The following is a 16,084-nucleotide window of genomic DNA, read 5'->3' on the forward strand; positions in this document are numbered from 1 at the left end:
TGCATCAACTTGCATATGCATCAAACTTTGAACTTCTGTCATGTATGATCACACAAATATTGTTATTAACCAAGTGCGTTTTTTCATTCATACGAGAATACTCGATATTGGCTTTCTTGCAGATATCCGATATTGTCCAGCACTTTATTACCGATACCGATGCCGTGTAATTCATGAACACGTTAGGCTCTTTAACTGTGGCCTTGGCACAGGAGGGAGCATCACACATAAGCAAGACTAGTTCATGAGTCACTTTCGCATGCCATACCATGCCCACGTATGTTTTCTTGATCAAGGACTGTTGAGCTCCATATAGCTGCTTTTCTGCATAGTCAAACATTTCTGATGCTAATGTTCAGTGAAAGGTTTCCAGCTCTCCTCATTGTCTGAGTCGACAAACACTTTGTGATGTCACAAGACATCCTTCAATCCAGTTAACTCTAATCGTGTTAATGCTGCTGGGTCACTTCGATGGTTGACTAAATACTGTGCTCTTTCTCCCTTCTCCTATACAGTCACAGTATTCCTAAACGGAGCACTCCAACAAGGTTGTCAGTAACTCGCTTTACAAATAAACATTCTGTAAACATTAACAGTCAGCATGTTCAAGGTGTGGGCTTTCATTTCTGAAGCCTGCAATGAGTTTTCAACATGGCACATAGTCAGTGAAAGCAGCCGGGGCTGTTTGCACTGGGCGTGTGGACCTCTGGAGACGTCATTTGTCCAAAAACCTGAAGGCAAGTTTGTCTAGCCCAAGGAGAAATATATTTCCTGCACTCTTAAGAGCTACTGTGTGATCAATCTAATTAAGTATGAATGCATAAACGGAACACACTGCAAAAGTGCATGTTACATTACATAACAATTATATATTCAGAACACTATGCACTCATATAATTTTCTTCATGTCTGACTGTTAACACGGCAACCTATATAATTCTTCATTAACTACATCAAGTCCAGTCCACAGATGGGAATCAGTCAGTGTTCAGCCTTTGGACTCAGAGCTGTGTGCACTGCTTGAGACCTCCTGAAATAACCTCCCCATTGTGCAAGCACCTCAAAACAGCCTTTGAAGAGTGTATTTCTAAGGCCACACGTGGCTCCAAATGTTCTTCTAGGGAGAGAACTCTTAACCTAATCTATTTACACTAGTGTACTTGATAGTGGTTTGGGATACGACAACTGAAAAGTGTGTTGCTTTGAATTGACATCTGTTTTACATGGTAATAACACACTCATTTGCATTTGCACTGACATAACGTATTGTTTGAACTATAACTATTTCGTTCAACACAAGGGCAAAGTAGAAATAAGAAGGGTTTGTTTGGAAGAAAGTAGCGTGCACTTGTCCTTACCATTATGGTGCATTTTTCCTTGCATCAATTTTACCAATGGCTAACACATTGATAACACAACAAAGCCGCTTTGTCATCAAAGTAAAATGTTCAAGGGCCTCTTATGAAGAAACACTTAATCAACCTTTTGTTTCAGTGTAAGCAGTAGAACATGTTTAACACTAACATTTAATTCAAATTTGAGTTGTCACCATTTACGATAGTTAAACGTTATATTGACACTCACTATCCTTTTATTTTGAAAGCCCAGTCGGAAATGGTATCATCGATGTAGCTAACTTAGCGACATTCGACGTCTCCTACCTGTAGCTCACAACCTTACACTTTTAGGTTGTGTCGTAACTCTTCCGACTCCGAAAAAATCTTCAGTCCTGTGCTGCATTTGTCCGGCAAAACATTTATTGTCTTTATGAGCGAGGGGGGGAGGTAAACACTACTCCTCGCTGTCGCTAATCCGCCAAGCTAAAGCTAACCGAGCGAGCAAATGCGTCTGATGCTGCTCTCCAGTGCGTGGTGTTGTGTGTTGAGATGGGCTGAGCTTACCTACAGCCCAGTGTGGGCTTTGTGTGCTCTTTGCTAGCGGATTATACAAGTACGCCGCTATTTCCACGCCACAGACGCCCAGAATAACTCAGCCAACACCGTGATTCATGCCTAAGAAGTGCTGGAGTCCCAAATAGTGTAAAAGCTCACTGGACTGAACATTATATATACATGACACCCTGCTCAGTTGTGTTTCTAATATTTTGTTTACGTCATGTAGTGAAAACATGGTCATTTCTCAGTATGATGCAGAGCTCTTCGTCCTCAATCGTTACCCATAATAATATACAGTACAGCCCAACATACACTCCTGAACACTCCAGACCAGTTCAAAAATTGCTAGAATATGCATTTTGCACATTTTGATCTTAATGAGGTTTTAAGTAGAGCTACAATATGCAAAAGCAAGAAGGGGTAGTAAGACAAAAAGCACTTTAAAAAAGTAATAGTTTGTTCATCAGCTGATCGCTCAAAAAATAAAAAAAAAAAACTCTCCAAACCAGAACAAAAAATGTTCTCAGTAGGACTCAGTAATGAGTAGCTCCACCGCTCTTGTTAATCACTTCAAAAATTGGTTTTGGCATGCTTGATGCTAGAGTTTCCAGGAGGCTAGTGGGAACATTGCTCCAAGTGGTGAAGATGGCTTCACGAAGGTCATCAACTGTCTGGAACTGATGGCCATTTTTATAAACTTCCCTTGCCATCCATCCCCAAATGTTCTCTATGGGATTTAAATGAGGGGAATATGCAGGTTGGTCCAAAAGAGTGGTGGTGTTCTCCGTGAAGAAGTCCTTGGTCAAGCGAGCATTGTGAACTGCAGCGTTGTCCTGTTGAAAAATCCAGCTGTTACCACACAGACGAGGGCCCTCAGTCATGAGGGATGCCCGCTGCAACGTCTCCATCTGCCGTTTGACACCCTTGCACAACCTGAAGCTCCAGTGTTCCACTGAATGAAAAAGCACCCCAGATCATGATGGACCCCCCCTCCACTGTGCCGGGTAGAAAACATCTCAGGTGGGATCTCCTTGTCATGCCAGTAACGTTGGAAGCCATCTGGACCGTCAAGGTTACATATTTCTCATCAGAGAATAAAACTTTTTTCCACCTTTCAATGTCCCATTTTGATGCTCCCTGGAAAAGTCTAAACAGGTTTTGTGGCGTTGAAGGAGACGAGGTCTTTGAATTTGTTTTTTGTTTTTTAAACCCTTTTCCCGCAGATGCCTTCTGATGGTTATTGCGCTGCAGTCGGCACCTTGATGGACAGCCAATTGGATCCTCCGGCTCAGCAGCGCATTTGTGATTTTTTTTTGGGTCTACCACTTGACTTTTTTGTTCCATAATGTTCAGAATCTTTCAAAAAAATTTAGAATGACTGATTTCCTGCACCCAACCTCAGCAGCAATGGCACGCTGCGAGAGGCCTTGCTTATGCAGCTCGACAATCCGATCACGTTCAAAAAGAGAAAGCTTCTTAGCTTTAGCCATCAGGAGGGCATGACAGTGTGAATGCCTGACAGAAAATAAAAATTTTGAGCAGATTTTGGCTTTTATAGTCTGTGGTCTTAAACTTTTGATCAGGTGATAAACAACCTATTGCAGTTATTTTTTTTTAAATTACAAGTTCTAAATGTTTTTTGTCTCACTCCCCCTTCTTACTTTTGCATATTGTAGCTCTACTTAAAACCTCATTAAGATCCAAATGTGCAAAATGCAAATTCTAGCAATTATTCAACTGGTCTTATGAATTTGATCAGGTCTGTATCACGGGGGATCCCCTCCAATTTCAAATCAACATTTGCAAAAATTTGGGACTGTTTTAATTATTAGATGAGATTCAGCTTCAGAACCCTCTGCTTCTCTCGTCAATTGCCATTGCTCACTCACGACACAATCCAGGTTTAAGCCCTAAATATGCCTCAAACACTTATAAATACTCATAAGATAAGGTAAGATGAAAGGATAGCATCTGAGCCACAGCACAAAAGAATGGTGCATTCAAAGACCACTGAAAACCGTGCGGAATCAAAACGCTTGTTTAAACAACATTATCAATGAAGCATAATGACAAAACCGTGTACAAACTGGAGCCTTTCTAACAGTGGTACATGTTACCTGTATTATCACGTATGTATAAATTATTACTGACCTATGGTGACGGAGATGTGTTTTCTGCAGAAAAAACGGCTTATTTTTGGAGGAAAAAAACTTTTTTTTTTAAATCAAAGGCTTTGAATTCTGAAATGCTCGCATTGTTCAATAAATACATCTCTGGCTTGTAAAGGGGAAGACACACAAACAGCTGACCGTCAAGCATTTGTGATTTAATAACTGTAGTCAGTATTGTTGCATTGGTTAAGCAGATGTAGGAAAAATAATGCACCTGTGCAGTGCATTCGTGCCACACCTTCCTCCACATGTGCTCCTCTGTGCTTGGCTCAGGTGCAACATAAACTGTTAAATATGCGGGCTTACCTGGAGCCACTGAGTAACGTGATCCAGTAGGCAACGACGCTTACCTGGCTGCTATCCTCTGGCTGCAGTTACCATGAAGGTGGCGGTAGTGGGGGGGTTGGTAGTAAGTGTCCTGGCCTGCTGCCTCGTCGGCAGGCAGGGCCTTAGGGCTGGCTGCGTAAATAGTGCATCCCATGAACACCTCCTGCAAGACGGCCTCAGCTGTCCCAACAGCAAGCAGAGCGGGTCCCGGAGGTATCCTTCCTCTGTGCGGCCTGTCCTGTCCTGATGGCAGCCAGCTGCTTTGTGGGAAAAACCATTGGATCAGCACATTGGTATCTTAACCCCTCCTTCCTCCGATGCTCTCCCTCTCTCTCCTGAGCTGAGAGCACAGAGGATAACCAGATTCCACATTTACACTACAACAAAATCATGCCCGGCATAATCACTGTCTGCCACTGATGTTGCATTATGCTAATGCACACAGCTGACTCCGTGCCACTGGAGCAATTTAAATACACAACAGTGTGATGACACCAGTGTACCATTACTAAGATGTATTCATCAAGAATGATTTTGTGGATTGTGTGTAAAACTCCTTTTGAAAAACTGTTCTTCCACTTGATTTAATGCAGCAACACTCAGTATGTAGTTAAAATATTGCTCGTAGTCAGCAAAAAAAAAAAAAAAGACCAGCAGTCATGCAGAAATGATGCCATCATTGCAGCTTAGGAAGCATCGATCCAGATTGCTCTCTTAAATAGTAATGACACATTTCCATGGTGTTTTGACATATGCGATAATGCACTCATGTCTTTGCATTATTTTTGCCAAAGCAAAACAATGAAAGCAGGGCTACATATTACTATTAAATACACTGCAAATATAGAAAACAAATATACATCCTGGTTGTTATTACTTCTCAGCAAAGTGATTTATCTTAGCTTGACCATCAGTGTCAAAAATGCAGAAATGTTTACCCGCAACAAATTGATGATAAATGTCCCAAAATATTGAGAATGTTTGTCAGAGAAGATGAACAGCAACAGCCTGCTGACAAAATGGGACATTTGTGATAAGAAACTTTTTTTCAATTTGAAGTGAATTGTCTTTTTTTTTAAGCCTGTTATTCAACAATACAATAGACATGTACCATATTTTCTTTGTCACACTTAAATGTTTCATCAAACTAATTTGTATTGGCAACACATTAGTCATTGGCAACACAACTGAACACAAAATGTAGTTGTGTTCAATGAAACCTTTTATTGTTAAGGAGAAAAAAAATCCAAACCTACATGGCCCTGTGTGAATAAGTGATTGCCCCCTAAACCTAATAACTGGTTGGGCCAACCTTAGCCGCAACAACTCCAATCAAGCGTTTGCGATAGCTTGCAATGAGTCTCTTACAGCGCTGTGGAGGAATTCTGGTCCACTCATCTTTGCAGAATTGTTGTAATTCAGCCACATTGGAGGGTTTTCAAGCCTTTTTAAGGTCATGCCACAGCATCTCATTAGGACTCAGGTCAGGACTTTGATGAGGCCACTCCAAAGTCTTCATTTTGTTTTTCTTCAACTATTCACAAGAGGAGATCATTATCCTGCTGCAGAACCCAAGTTAGTTTCAGCTTGATGTCACAAACAGATGGCTGGACATTCTCCGTTAGGATTTTTTGGTAGACAGCAGAATTCATGGTTCACAGCAAGTCTTCCAGGTCCTGAAGCAACAAAGCCGCCCTAGACCATCACACTACCACCACCATATTTTACTGTTGGTATGATGTTCTTTTTCTGAAATGCGGCGTCTGTCGTGTTTGTCCAGTGCCAAAGTACAGGATCCCAGAATGCAGAGAGGACTCAGTTTGTGTACACAAAAGGTGGCTCATGAGGAGCAAAAATACAAAAACACAAAAAACAACAAAAATAACCGGGCCGAGCCATGGAAGAAAAATACTAACTAAAAGAGCTGCTAGACACAAAAATAGCAGAAAGGACGACACTGGGCACTACAGGAAAAAATACGCAGGCACCAAGACAGTAACAAAAAATCACAGCAGAGGCATGCTGGAAAAAACTAGATAGGAGAAGGAGGAGATAGGAGAAACTTGAGAAACAAGGTCTGTGAGGAGGTAGTCTCTGAGCCTGGTCTTTACTAAACACTTGACTAAGGTCATGATATTCGTCAGGAACGCCGGATAAATTAATTTCTGAATGGTGACGGGGCTCTCGGGTACCGCGGAACGTAAACAGCTAGCATGACAGTAGCCACTCCACCCTACTATACGTGTGCGACCAATTCACTGACGGATTATGGAACTTTAGCCACATCAGACCTAATACCACCGGTGCCGATTGGGATGGTATGATGAAGAATCTGATAGCTTCATGGTGGTTACCCGAGAGACGGAAAGACAGGTACTCAGTCTGGAAAGAGACGACAGCTAGAAGCTGACCATCTAATGAACGCACCTCTTTAGGACTGGCTAACTTGACGCCCTTCAACAAAGTTAGAACCTAAAAAGCTATCCTCGGCCCCAGAGTCAATAAGTGCCAAAATTTGTATGCTTCTACAACCCCCTGCTAGAGTCCCAGGTACCAGAAGTCTCTGATTCTTAGAGTCCATATTTTGCATGACTGGCTCCTCTGCGGCATACTCACATGCCGGTGAACTGGATTGATCCCCAGGCGATGGTCGATCCCACGTCGATGCCGGTTGGTTGGCCTTAACGACGTCGGATGGTGATCCCACGAGGAGGTCTTGTGCTGCACTTCGCGATGTGGTGATCAGCAGCACCACAGTAGACGCATATGCGCAGCCGATGTCAGGCGTCGACCCCCTAGCTGCATCGGTGTCTCCGAAGTTGGCTCCCTTGTAGAGACCTCCATGATATCGTCATCTGGATCCCGCAGTATCGGGAATCACCGGTGTGGCGGCAGATCCTTCCTCTTCCGCGTGCTCTTGATCCCGTCAAGTCAATCAACTCATCAAGGGTCCTAGTATCATCTCGTACCGCCAGTTCATCCTTAATACGGCCGTGGAGTGCTTTGCGGAATATGCCGCGTAATGCCGCCTCCCCATATTTGCTTTCTTCTGCTAACACACGAAAGTCTATTGAGAAAGCTGCTTACTTCATGTCTAGGAGTCTATTGCCTGCTTCTCTGCCTCTAATAGGATGCTCGAACACTTTCTTTATCTCGGTCAAAAATAGTCTGAGTGAGGCAAGAATGGTGGGTTTGGCTTTATTCACAGGTATCGCCCTCTTCTCGGTGAGTAAGCTCATCAATTACTTATTTTGCACACAAGACTAACAGCAAGTGTTCACAAGCAGTAACGTAAAGTGTCTGCTGAAACATACACATTTGCATAGGAAGTCATGAGAATCAACAGGAAGTTCACAGGAAGCACAGTGTCCAGACAAGAACATATTTCAATATAAATTGTTATATTGCACGGTACAAGAATTCAAGAATAAACAAAAACAATATTGCCAATGATAGCACATAACTCAACATCCCCACTTGCTCTCATCATTTCAACTCGGATATAAAAAATAGTAGCCACATAGCTACCTCTTTTTTTGAATTTCTGCACTATTTTCACTCTGTGGTTGATCTGCACTTGGCACATTAATTTTCTCTGTTTCATAATATTGGATTTCCGAATCATGTTCATCAGTTTGAGTATGCTGGTCGACATTTTTGTTTTTAATGAATGTCACTAGTCTGTGTTTTGACACCTTTCCTGTTAGTGAGTTGTAGACCAGGTATGCTGGGCTATTCTTGTTATACCTTATAAATATGCCTTTTTCACATTTTGGGCTCAGCTTCTTTTGATCATGTTGGTACGCATAACAATTTCATCCACATTTTTGAGAGGTCTGGCTTCTTCCCTGTAATCATGAAGTATTTTTGGTCCTGTCACTGTAATATAGGTTGTTGATATGGGCTGCATTTTCTACAGAGTAGGGACATAATACTTTTGGTAATCCCTTTTCTGGTAATAGACACCTGCCCATGTCAAAAAGAGTCCTTCCCAGGGTCAAAAATGGTCTTTCGGCATGGCCATTTTGGTGTGGCGAGTATGGGAAGGAAGTCTCATGTCTAATACCTTTGTCTTTTAAAAGTGACTGGAAGGTGTAGCAGAGAAGGGCTCCAGTTCTGTGATTTTTGCTCTGGATTTGAAGCTCTGGATTTCTTCTTGACTCAAATACTGAAGACAAAACCGTGGGTCAAGAACAGTTGCCGTGTTGATGGAATCTTCACTCTCTGGTCCGCTGTACTTTTTCTTCAGGTAGGCAGTTACTGAACCTTTCATTGTGTGAGTTCTGAGTCCTCCTCTTTTGTCAACAGCAGCTCACTGTTGAAGACGTGAAGAGTCGGCTTCAAGCAGGACACATAATCTCATAATAATCACATAATTCTCAGATGATAAGGCATCACTAAAGTCCATAAGACGTCCAAGTGCTTTCCTGAGAGAGTCCAAAATATCGACAGTAAATCCTGCCATGAAGGCACCAGATGCCAGCTTGACCTGTCAGCTGCAAGGACCTTAGTGATGGCCTTCTCTTGCTCAAGCAGCTATTGAATCATCCTCTGCCTCGACCTCCATCGGGTTACTGATACAGTCACTAACTTGTGGTGTGGAAGGCCCAGTTCATCTTGTGCCTTCCTGAGTGCCTGCTGTCTTTTCCAGCTATGAGAGAATCGACCAACAATCTTCCGACAGGTTCCCACAGCTTTGTCTGTCAAGGGATCCTTCATGCTTGTCTCTGCAAAACAAAATGAAAATAATTGTAAAAATACTTTAACCCTACATATAATCTGCTACAGCTATTGTTATCCAAGACTATGGCTGGAAGATCTTTCTATTATATAGATCCAGTGAATTGTATATGATTTAATCCAGTGGTTCCCAAACTTTTTACAGTTGTGTACCCCTTCAGACATTTGACCTGAAGCCATGTACCCCCTTCTCCTGCACACTTAAAAAACATATCTTAATTAACTTGAAATATTTAACATAATTAATTGGTTGATTCATTTTATAGTAACTGTGGGTCAAAAGTGTGTATTTTGCATGGAGACATTTAGATAAAGTTTGACATGAGCACTGATAAATAGATAAGTAATCATCCTACATATCTTTTATTCCAGTCTGATGTTGGCATCCTTCCGTTTGAATGGCTTCAATTTGAGCTGCACTTTTTTTGTCCACTCACGATGGCTATGGTTTAAGTCTGCACATTCATTTCATACTAAACTGAAGGGGAAAGTTAACAATCATGATGAAGCAGTAACTGTTTAACATTGGTGTCTTTTTAAGTAGAACAATTTGTAACATTGTCTTACTGTTATGCGCAACAAATTGTTGTTTTTGTTAATATCCCATGATTTGGGCTGCATGTGCATGTTTGGGTGCGTTTCCTGTGATTTCCAAGTGTCCATGAATGCAGCAGAAACTTGCGCCAGAGGAATTTTATGATGCACCTGAATGCACCATTCTTAGAAAAAACGCTAGCTCAGCATTGATAGAAGTTTGCTAGTTTTGATCCTGCTTGTTGAGTATGAAGTGCTGGCGACCAGTCCAGGGTGTACTCCGCCTGTCGCCCAAAGTCAGCTGGGATAGGCTCCAGCATGCCCCCGTGATCCTAAAAGAGGAGAAGCGGTATAGAAAATGGATGGATGGATAGAACAAGGCCACACACAACCTTTTGGACACACACAACCCTTTGGCCAAAATCCCTCCTTTGGGCAAACCCACGCTCCATTGGTTCACACATATACAGTATAAATAGCCTATCCACTTCCACAATAAAGATGATGAAATGATTATCTTACCGGAATCTTTCCATGGTGTCCAACTCTAAAAGAACCACCACCCCCTTCTTAACAGTATCCAAAATACAAAAATACATACAACCAACGCCTCATTTTCGGGTGAATCCCCATTCATAGTGACTGGTTTTCAATGCTGTGCCATGCGGGGATTGGAAAGCCAATATAAATGAAATCTTCAAAATGAAACAGTCTTAATGCGCAAAGTAATCATCAAACGTACTAACTTGTTCATATGATGCACACAGAGCAAAGAACAACTTCACGCTCTGACTCCTTCCTGCTCCGGTCTCCTCGTGCCATGAGGCGTTCAGGCGCACTCGTAATTGTGTGTTACGCACTAATTGTTTTTCATTTCTATTCATGTACCCCCTATCACAATTGGCGTACCCCTGGGGGTACCCCACTTTGGGAACCTAGGATTTAATCAACTACAGCAAAAAAATAAAAAATAAATGCCAAAACTGCCCCATGGAATGGGGACATGCCTGTGGCCGAGCAGGTGAGGGTGTTGTGGGAGTACTCAAGCCACGGGAGGTTCATGGACCATGAAGCGGGCTGCTGGTGGCAGACGCAGCGGATGGCGGCCTCTAGGTCCTGGCTCCACAATGCTGTCGCTTTAATGCATCACACATGGTCAGGTGGATTATAGACAACTTTTAATGGCAGTATGTGTCACGCTCAAAGGTAAGTGGGATCCCAAATGATGCAGTAAAGCAGGTAGAGGTGAACAGAAAGAGTCTTTAACTGGTCGTTCTAACAGCATACAGCGACCAAGAAGTTAAAAGGGCATCAACAGAGAGCTATGGTGCAAAAATAATAAATACAACAAAAGGCAACTCGAAAAAACTAGCAAACTAAACTGAACAAGGTAGAAACTAACTGGCTACATACGGGGAGAAGCTACCTGGCCTGGCAGGAAGACGCCGAGTAGCAAAAGGTCAAATCCTGTATCCTTAAAGCTCGGAACTGACGGGCAAAAGTCTTGGCTGAAGCCGAGAAGCAGGTTGCGTGCGTCCATGTGGAGCAATCAAACAACGCCCTCTTGCCACCAGGTGTGCCTAAAAAGGTGTGGCGTAGAGAAAGAAACACCTGTGGCTAGTTAGGTAGCTCCTCCCATCAGGACAGCCCAGGGTCTGAAACGAGAACACCGAACCATAAGCAAAGAAGGAACACGAAACCAAAAGCAAGCAAAGAGAACTAATAGGCAGCTCACCTGCAGCAGCCAACAGGTGTCACTGCAGGGCGTGACAGTATGTCCTGTAACAAACAGTTTGACAGAGGAATGGCAGGTGAGCGTCAACTTTGGCCATAATTTAACATAGCACATTGCACTCCGTTACCTATGTTATATGTTATTTTTTATTATTTTGTATCAAATACAAACAAATGCAAATGAACTATGGTAACTGTGACAAGTGCACTTATGTTCATGACAATAAAATAAGCTTAGCTATGGCACTGTGTAGAGCAGGGGTCACCAACGTTTTTCCTTGTGAGAGCTACTTTTACAAAATGAAAATGGCCAAGAGCTACTCATTTTTGTAACATTTATTTTCAGAGCTTATTTTAAACCCAAACAAAGCGAACATGCTTGTTTTACCAGAACATTAACAAAATGCTGGTGTCCACAACTCACATTTTGTATTTCAGAATGCATTTCTTTCTACTGTTCTTTCATTATTAACTGAAAACCTGAATGAAAGGCAGGCTTGCGGGCACCTCATGTGGTCGTGGGGGGCTACCTGGTGCCCGCGGGCACCACGTTGGTGACCCCTGGTGTCGAGAGTGTCCAGAGAAATCCAGTCTATTCCAGCTGTTCAGGGCAGCTGCTTTCCCAACATTAGATCCACAGTCAGGCGGTACACACACTTGTTTTTTCTCATGTAAGTCCCATTCCTGGAGAAACTCACTCACTTACGATATTTTCACTTGTGTGTTCCTCCAGAAAAAACTTTCCTGGAGACAGGACGACCTCAAAGTCCATTTGCTGGTTATGCAGTGGACTCTGAGGCTAATACACTCCTGATCAAAATCTTAAGACCAGTTGAAAAATTGCTAGAATTTGTATTTATCACATTTGGATCTTAATGAGGTTTTAAGTAGAGCTACAATATGCAAAAACAAGAAGGGGGAAGTGAGACAAAAAGCACTTTGAAAAAGTAATTTATTGAAAACAACAATTAAACCCTTCCGTGAATCACCACCTTACTGTGGTGGAGGGGTTTGTGTGCCCGAGTGATCCTAGGAGCTATGTTGTCTGGGGCTATATGCCCCTGGTAGGGTCTCCCAAGGCAAACAGGTCCTGGGTGACGAGCCAGACCAAGAGTGATTCAGAAGACCTTTATGAAGAAATACATGAGGAGAGACCGCACCTCGCCCGGACGTGGATACCGGGGCCTCACCCTGGAGCCAGGCCTGGGGGAGGGGCTCGTAGGCAAGCGCCTGGTGGTCGGGCTCTCACCCGTGGGGCCCGGCCGGGCTCAGCCCAAACAAGCCACACGGGATCTCCCCCCGTAGACCCACCACCTGCTGGGACAAGCATAATGGTCCGGTGCATTGCGCTTTGGGTGGCGGTCGAGGGCGGGCGCCTGGGCGACCTGGTCTTCGACGGCCAAATCTGGTTCTTGGGACATGGAATGTCACTTCTCTGGTGGGGAAGGAGCCCGAACTTGTGAGAGAGGTTGAGACATTCTGACTAAATATAGTCGGACTCACCTCGACCCACAGTTTGGGTTCTGGATCCAAACTCCTCGAGAGGGGCTGAACCTTGTTCTACTCTGGAGTTGCTGCTGGGGAGAGGCGGCGAGCTGGTGTGGGCTTATTAATAGCCCCCCGGCTCGGTGCCTCTGTGTTGGAGTCATCCCCGGTTAACGAGAGAGTCATTTCCCTACGCCTTCGGGTTGGGAAAAGGGTCCTGACTGTCGTTTGTGCGTACGCGCCCAACGGGAGTTCAGAATACCCTGGAGATACGCTGGAGAGCACCCCAACTGGTGACTCCGTCGTTTTGCTGGGAGACTTCAACGCCCATGTGGGGTGGGCAATGACAGTGTGACATGGAGGGGTGTGATTGGGAGGAACGGCCTTCCCCGATCTGAACTCGTGCGGTGTGTTGTTGTTGGACTTCTGTGCGAACCACAGTTTGTCCATCACAAACACCATGTTTGAACATAAGGATGTCCATAAGTGCACATGGCACCGGGACACCCTAGGCCGCAGGTCTATGATCGACTTTGTAGTCATCAGACCTGCGTCCGCATGTTCTGGACATGCGGGTAAAGAGAGGGGCGGAGCTGTCAACTGATCACCACCTGGTGATGAGCTGGATTAGATGGCATGGGAGGATGCCAGACAGACCCGGGAGAGCCAAACGTGTAGTGAGGGTGTGCCTGGAATGTTTGGCAGAGTCTCCTGTTCATCGAGTCTTCAGCTCTCACCTCCGGCAGAGCTTCGCCTGCATCCCGGGGGAGGACGAGGATATTGATTCCGAATGGGCTCTATTCCGTGTCTCCATTGCTGAGGCAGCCAATCGTAGCTGCGGCCGCAAGGTGGTCGGTGCCTGTCGTGGCGGTAAGCCCCGAACCCGATGGTGGACACCAGAGGTCAGGGCTGCCGTCAAGCTGAAAAAGGAGTCCTATCGAGCATGGATGGCTTGTGGGACTCCTGAAGCAGTTGATAGGTACCGGCAGGCCAAGCGGCACACGGCTTCGGCGGTGGTCGAGGCAAAAACTCGGCTGTGGGAGGAGTTCGGTGAGGCAATGGAACACGACTTTCGGTCGGTCTCGAAGAGGTTCTGGCAAACTGTCCGGCGCCTCAGAAAGGGGAACAGTGCCCAGTCCACACTGTTTACAGCGGGGACGGAGGCCTGCTGACCTCGACTGAGGATATAGTTGGGCGGTGGAAGGAATACTTTGAGGCCCTTCTCAATCCCACTGACATACCTTCCATAGAGGAAGCAGAGGCTGAGGACACGAACGCGGACAGTTCTATCACCGTGGCTAAAGTATCTGTGGTAGTCAAAACACTCCCCAGTGGCAAAGCTCTGGGGGTGGACGAGTTTCGCCCTGAATTCCTCAGGGCTCTGGATGTTGACGGACTGTCTTGGCTGACACGTCTCTTCAACATTGTGTGGAAGTCGGGAACAGTACCTCTGGATTGGCAGACTGGGGTGGTGATCCCCCTTTTCAAGAAGGGTGATCGGAGGATGTGTTCCAACTACAGGGGGATCACACTCCTCAGCCTACCTGGGAAAGTCTATTCCAGGGTGCTGGAGAGAAGGGTACGACCGTTAGTCGAACCTCGGCTACAGGAGGTGCAATGTGGTTTTCGTCCTGGTCGCGGAACACTGGACCAGCTCTACACCTTTGCAAGGGTACTGGAGGGTACTTGGGAGTTTGCCCAACCGGTCTACATGTGCTTTGTGGACCTGGAAAAGGCATTTGACCGTGTCCCTCGCGGTGTCCTGTGGGGGTTGCTCCGGGAGTATGGGATTGGTGGCGCGCTACTACATGCCATTCAGTCCTTTACAACCGGAGCAGGAGCCTGGTTCGCATTGCCAGCAGTAACTCAAGCCTGTTTCCGGTGAACGTTGGCCTCCGCCAAGGCTGCCCTTTGTCACCGATTCTGTTCATAATTTTCATGGACAGAATTTCTAGGCACAGCCAAGGTGTCGAGGGAGTCCAGTTCGGGGGCCTTAGGATCTCGTCTCTGCTATTTGCGGATGACGTGGACCTGATGGCCTCATCGTGCTGTGACCTGCAGCGTTTACTGTGACCGTTTGCATCTGAGTGTGAAGCTTCTGGGATGAGACTCAGCACCTCCAAATCTGAGGCCATGGTTCTCAGTCGGAAAAGGGTGGATTGCTCCCTCCGGGTTGGGAATGAGGTCCTGCCCTCGGTGGAGGAGTTCAAGTATCTTGGGGTCTTGTTCTCGAGTGAGGGAAGGTTGGAGCGTGAGGTCGATAAGCGGATCGGCGCAGCGTCTGCAGTAATGCGGTCGCTCTACCGGACCGTCGTGGTGAAGAGGGAGCTGAGAAGGAAGGCAAAGCTCTCAATTTACCGTTCGATCTATGTTCCCACCCTCACCTATGGTCATGAGCTTTGGGTCGTGACCGAAAGAACGAGATCGCGGATACAAGGGACTGAAATGAGTTTTCTTCGTAGAGTAGCGGGACTCACCCGAAGAGAAAGGGTGAGGAGCTCGGTCATCCGGGAGGAGCTCAGAGTAGAGCCGCTGCTCCTTCACATCGAGAGGAGCCAGCTGAGGTGGCTCGGGCATCTAGTCCAGATGCCTCCCGGACGCCTCCCTGGTGAGGTGTTTCGGGCATGCCCAGCCGGGAGAAGGCCCCGGGGAAGACCTAGGACACGCTGGAGGGATTATGTCTCACAGCTGGCCTGAGAACGCCTTGGTGTCCTCCCGGTGGAGCTGGAGGAGGTAGTCGGGGACCAGGAAGTCTGGGCTTTACTAAGACTGCTGCCCCCGCGACCCGGACCCGGATAAGTGGAGGAAAATGGAATGGAATGGAACAATTAAACTTAAATAGGCTGTTAATCAGCTGATCAAAAGTTTAAGACCACAGGCCATAAAAGCCAAAATCTGCTCAAAATGTTCATTTTTTGTCAGGCATTCACACTGTCATGTCCTCCTGATGGCTAAAGCTAAGAAGCTTTCTCTTTTTGAGCGTAGTCGGACTGTGGAGCTGCATAAGCAAGGCCTCTCGCAGCGTGCCATTGCTGCTGAGGTTGGGAGCAGTAAATCAGTCATTCTACCTTTTTTGAAAGATCCTGAGCGTTATGGAACAAAAAAGTCAAGTGGTAGACCCAAAAAAATCATACCTGCGCTGAGCCGGAGGATCCCATTGGCTGTCCATCAAGACACAGAGCGGTCTTCGACCCACAT

General features: G+C 45.5%; 1 protein-coding gene across 4 annotated transcripts in view; it reads right to left on the reverse strand.

The window, feature by feature from the left end:
- The window catches only part of gramd2aa (GRAM domain containing 2Aa), a 54,662-nt gene extending 50,020 nt beyond the window's left edge, over positions 1–4,642 (reverse strand). For 2 of the 4 annotated variants that reach the window (XM_054770718.1, XM_054770722.1), the window contains exon 1: positions 4,417–4,642. In XM_054770718.1, the coding sequence (XP_054626693.1) occupies positions 4,417–4,547 (131 nt within the window). In that variant the 5' untranslated portion in view covers positions 4,548–4,642. Of the gene's footprint in view, positions 1–1,661; positions 1,894–4,372 lie in introns of those variants that run through there. The other 2 variants (XM_054770721.1, XM_054770719.1) reach the window with 2 other exon arrangements.
- Between the last annotated feature and the right edge of the window lie 11,442 nt (positions 4,643–16,084).

Source organism: Dunckerocampus dactyliophorus, chromosome 3, assembly GCF_027744805.1.
Source record: "Dunckerocampus dactyliophorus isolate RoL2022-P2 chromosome 3, RoL_Ddac_1.1, whole genome shotgun sequence".
Lineage (NCBI taxonomy): Eukaryota > Metazoa > Chordata > Actinopteri > Syngnathiformes > Syngnathidae > Dunckerocampus > Dunckerocampus dactyliophorus.